General features: G+C 32.7%; 1 protein-coding gene across 3 annotated transcripts in view; it reads right to left on the reverse strand.

Moving 5' to 3' along the window:
* Positions 1 to 2,262: 2,262 nt before the first annotated feature.
* LOC117118468 (E3 ubiquitin-protein ligase TRIM71-like) overlaps positions 2,263 to 5,684 on the reverse strand; it is a 13,302-nt gene continuing 9,880 nt past the window's right edge. For all 3 annotated transcript variants that reach the window (XM_033263060.1, XM_033263059.1, XM_033263061.1), the window contains one exon: positions 2,263 to 4,350. In XM_033263060.1, coding sequence (XP_033118951.1) covers positions 2,566 to 4,350 — 1,785 coding nt within the window. In that variant the 3' untranslated portion in view covers positions 2,263 to 2,565. The remainder of the gene's footprint in view (positions 4,351 to 5,684) is intronic.

The raw sequence follows: 5,684 nt of genomic DNA on the forward strand, positions 1-5,684 counted from the left end.
ATGTTGTAAATAAACATGGCTGTCAAACACAATTGGGCATACTAAAGACTAGCATACAGTATTGACCCAAACTATTTAGCTTTTCTTATTAAGTAATATAATTGGTTAACCATGCTAATTAGAAAAACACAAACTTGACCATACTGAAGACTAGCATATTGACCCAAATTATTTAGCTTTTCTTATTAACTAATATAATTGGTTTTACCATGCTTAGAAAAAGATAATATCTTTTGAAAATGTTTCAATAGAATGAATGTACTGCTTTTTTACAGCATTTATTTAGAGAAATGTATAAAAGCATTTAAAAGACAATTTGCTGGAACAATTAATGTACAATCATAGTTTATAAATTAATAGTACAAAATATTTTTTTTATAACAGTTTTTTTAATTATCATTTATGCATACCTTATAAATATATAAATCAGTTTAATATAATAAGAACAAACAAATATGAGTTAAATAATATAAAAATGCCCTGAAATTCAGAATGCAATATTTTAAATTTACAATTTAATTAAATATTACAATTATTGATTAATGCTTTAATTCTTTTTTAATTACAATTAGTTTTCCATAACTTATAAAAATAAATTTAATATAATTAAAATACAAAAATATGAATATATATATACAATATGCTCTGAAACTCTGATTAAATATTTTAAATTTACAAATTACTATATTCAAATTAAAGAAAAAGTATAAAGAGTAAATACAATAATTTCATTATTTAGAACCTAACATTAATTGAACTATCAATTGAATCATCGAAAGTTGAAGCTGAAGCTACTTTATATACATAATACTAAAGGTAGGGAAGATATGATAGTCTCTCACACTAGCCTTCCCTATAGCAAAAATCTTAGTAGACATTAGCACAACCCATACCAAATAACCTAAGTAAGATCTTGTAGATCCAGTATTTATAGCACTATAGTTAATAGACACTAATAGATCTTAGTAGTTTTCTTTTCATTGAGAATAATACAAATTAATGCTTGCCTTAGTTGTTGGTCAATGTGTAACGATACTGAATGCTCAGAAAGCCTAAGTTCGCAAATGTTTGTGAGAAAATCTTGTGATTCAGGTGGGAATCAAACAAAGTGATTCTTATAATGCTTGCATCACAGCACTTTACAGTAAGCACTTATCATCCAAAGTTGTCACTTGGATGCATGCAACCTCCAATCTCATTAATATAATAACAAAATTATATCTATTGTTTATTAGGCCATGTAAAATAAAATAATTGGTTAGCATCCCCTCCCTACCATCAGAAAGGCCACCGACCAGATTTTTTTCAAACTCAATTTAATATAGGTTTTTTTACCACCCGTCCGCACGCTAGCCAGACCACTTGCAGTTCTATGCTGTAGCCACATGGCATTCATGACGCCAGTTGTGTTGGAGTGAATTGTGTGTGATTATATAGTCTGAGATAATTGCATTATGACTGTTATTTTAGGGAGATGTAAAAGAATAACATCTCCCTGGTTATTCATCGTAAAGTTTCTGCTTGCTATTGATGAATTATATAATTTCTTGTATGCAGTTTTGGTCTCTGTTGCTATTTTCTTTTTCTTTTTTTTTTTTTTGCTGGATAAGGATGCTAACCATTTTTTTTTTTTTTACATGGCCTTATTGTTATTGATGATAAAGATATGTTGTTGGTAGGCTGTCATTAGGTCAAGTGTTTGAATGTTCACTGTGCATACTGTATCACTTGTGGTTTTGGACAAGGCACACTTGAATCTGTCCCTCCCCACCCAATATCATAAATGGGTACCTGGAAGGATGTTGTGGTATTATTAATGAATTAGTCTTTGTGCACAAAATTACACCACAACAAGGTATATTTGCAAATTCACTGAACAAGAGTGAAAATGCTCTACGTTTCATAATGGCATCACTTGTATACCATTCATATAGCACAAATATCCATTTTCAAGAAACTGCCCAATGCGTTTGGATACCGTTTCACTTATATACAGTAATAGGCAATACCTGTACAGTATTATTATAATAATAATAGGCAGCTTTAAAAACTCACCCTTTTAATGTGTATTTTCTTAAATTTTTTTCTCCTGGCATTTTCATTTTTATTGTTAATAAGCGCATTGAGGCTTTTAACATAATGCGCTACAGTATACAAGCCAAAGTTATTATTATTGCTATATTATTATAATTATTATTATTATTATTATTATTATTATTATTATTATTATTATTATTAAAGAAAATACAAAAGTTTCAACAGTCATTTTGATATAGACATTTTATTACTATTTTGTGTAACTCGCACATACATGATGCAACACTCTGACAACATTGTCTAATGAGTAACGTAGAATAACATAGTATAATTAATGTCAAAACTGAGCATTTGCAGAACTACTCTGCTGCTTGTATATTACTTTAAACAGGCATAAATGAATATTGTCCTGGAATAACAAGTAACAGTACAATATTTACTGTGACTTTATTTTTATGAGAATTTAAATCAAATTGTACCGTGTATTTTAATAGTTATAATATAGACGGCTTAATATTTCAATGTCATTTAATAGTTAAAACTTTTAACATTGTTTGCATTGTGGTTTGCTACTGCTACTCTTCTTGGTCTATTGGAGATTACACTGATTCCTGCTGGGATATCTAATCCATCATCTTTATGATCTATTCGTTTAATAAAGACACCATTTTTATCAAATAATTGTAGTTTATGATTACTTGACACTATTATATTTTCATCCATATCCATGGTTACACCACAAGGAGCCCAAATTTTACCATCTTCCTTACCACAGCCAACAAGGATTCGCATAAACTTATCATTTGCATCAAACATTTGTATTCTACTATTGGCGAAGTCAGCAATGATCATATGACCTTCCTTGGTTAAAGTAACAACATTTGGTTTATTCATCTGACCTACTTCACTACCCTCTGAACCTATCTTACCTAGTAGTCTACCATCATCAACATTGAATTTAAACACACAGTGAGCCTCACTATCTGTTACATACAGGACTCCAGTTTTTTTGTTTACTGTCAATCCCCATGGATATTTCAATTTTCCTTTACCAAATGAGATGATTTCTTTAAATTTGTCATCACACATTACAACACATTTTCCTAAGAAATCACTGTACACCATGTGACCATCACACATTAGATGCATGCTATCGACCTGTACATTTTGTGGCACCTGTATCTTAGCAACAAATGAACCTGATTGATTGAACTTTAATATATCTTTACTAGCACTAGATACTAATATGCATCCATCTGTGTCTAACACTACATCTGTCACTTTATTTTCTTTCATATGTTCTTTATAATCTGATATGTTACCAATGGTATGTACAAGTCCCAATGCTTCCACCTTGATATTCACTGGAGATCCTTTGATGTGCGCCTCTCCCGCAATAATCTTCATTTGCCAGTCACCTTCCACATTGCATTTACCTGTTATTTTATACTCTCCATTTCCTTGATATTCTACCTCAGTGGCTGATTCTTCATGTGATGGGTTGCTTAGAGTTGCAGATAATTTACTTGCATCGCTCTCACTTAAGCTTGATACGGTTACTACAAATGTTTGTCCTTTTGTGACGGTAATTGCTTCATCATCTTGATCAACCTTGTATATTCCATCAACAGTTGTGATTTTACCAATGCATTCAGTATTCATTACCTCATCCAAGTGTGTAGATGGAATGAAAGTTGGTGTAATATTTTTTTTATGAAATGATTTATCAAAATCAGTTCCTAAAATCTCATCTCTGACAGTGTTGATAGTTGTCTTATGGTATTCAAGAGTTTCAGTTTCTTGTGGTTTGTTCATCATTGTACTGATTGAGGCCATCACATTATTAACTTTAGTCAGCTTTGTATCAATATTTTTAACTTGACTATCAACAACGTTTTTCTTTTCTTTGTATATTTCTTCAAAGTCTGAAATTAATTTTTTGCCTTTTTCTTTTATTTTATTAATAAGTGCCTTCTCCTTCACTTCAATAGCTTGCTTGCATAATTTTAGGTGATGTTCGAAGTCAGATCTGTCATTATTAATAACATCAAGTGTTCCTTTCAATTTGATTTGAATGCCTTGAGCTATATTCATAACCTCAGTAGCATTTTGGTTAAACTCATGGACAGCAGTTTTCATTGGTATCACATTATGATTATTTTGATAGCAACGAATTACATGCTTACAATCCTCACATGCTGATTTCTTGCATGTTGAGCAGTAAAATTCCAGTAAATTTTTCCCATGACTTGGACAAGATATTTGTTCATCTTTGCTGCCTTCTAATGTGTACGATGATTTGCCAGCAGCCATCTGTAAAGAATTAGAAGTTGAAGAACTGTACTCTCATTTTCATATGGCATTATGGGACCTTTTGAATGTTGGAGCGTATTGTGTCTTACCTGGTCAAATTGACAAATGCCAACAGTACTGTTTGTTGACATTTTATGGAGGGGGACAATTTGCTGTCCAAAAAGAATGTTTTATTTAGCTTTTTTTGCAAGATTAGGGATGACTAAATTAGGGCCATGTTGTGTTGCTCTCTGCAACTGACCGAAATTTTCCAGTCATACTAATTACCATCATCAACCGTCAACATCGCTTATTAGGGACTTTTCGATTTGAGTGGACGTGGACGGTTTTCACGTCCGCGTGAGTGGAAAATCCGAGCAGTCGACTGGTACTTGTCCACTGGTTATCTGAACGTTTCGATTTAAGTGAACGTCCATGTTGACACGTCAGTGAACTTATGACCTTGTGATCTGGGGTTTCCCCGTGTTCGCTCGCGCTATTCGAATACACTGGCCTTGGTATCTTACTCAATGGCAAATCTTCATCGGCTTCACGAATCCTTTAATTAATGGTATAACCATCTGGTATTCAGGGCAGGGAGTTGTAAAAACATAAATCTCCCTGTTGAGGGTGCACCTCTCCTTCTTTGTTCAATATAGGATTTTTTTTTTTGACAGATCACTGAAAAATTATTTCCTTTTTCCTGAATACGCCCGGCCTGACTGAAAGCTGGTGGCCTCGCCTACTAGCCTAGGCTTAGGCTCCCTTGGCCTAGCTAATAGGCTGATTAATTAATTACCTAATTATCCACTGAATTTGATCCACAATAATGGATAATTCTATAGTTTGCAAATAGGACATAACTTAACCGAAATGCTATTTACTTACATCCCCAGTAGAAGATAATTTTGCCAAATTAAGAAGCACCGCGACACCGTCCTCCATCACGAATCAAAAGTTTGCAGTGATATGACGTCATATGTGTACTTGTTATCTCAGAGAGCGAACGTCAAAACGCTGCTGAACACGTTCTCAAATTTGGCAGTCGTGTTATTCGACTTGACGCATGCGCAAGTCATCAAAACTACGTCATAGGTTATCAGTCGACATAGTGGACGTGCAAATCGAAAACTTCTTATTGACAGTTGTTGACAGTAATTAGTATGTCAACAACACTTGTTGACGGTATTTAGTTTTGTGTACGGTAATACTATTTACTGTCATTAACCATCATACAATAAGCGTCCTGTGATATACACAGGACATATGCAAATAGATTAATAATAGTACGGTATTCATAAATAAATAACAACAATAATAATGATAACAATGCCGTAGTAATAAAATAATAGTAA

This window comes from Anneissia japonica, unplaced genomic scaffold, assembly GCF_011630105.1.
Source record: "Anneissia japonica isolate Jap-2015-1 unplaced genomic scaffold, ASM1163010v1 scaffold287869_len1821871_cov162, whole genome shotgun sequence".
NCBI classification, from domain to species: domain Eukaryota; kingdom Metazoa; phylum Echinodermata; class Crinoidea; order Comatulida; family Comatulidae; genus Anneissia; species Anneissia japonica.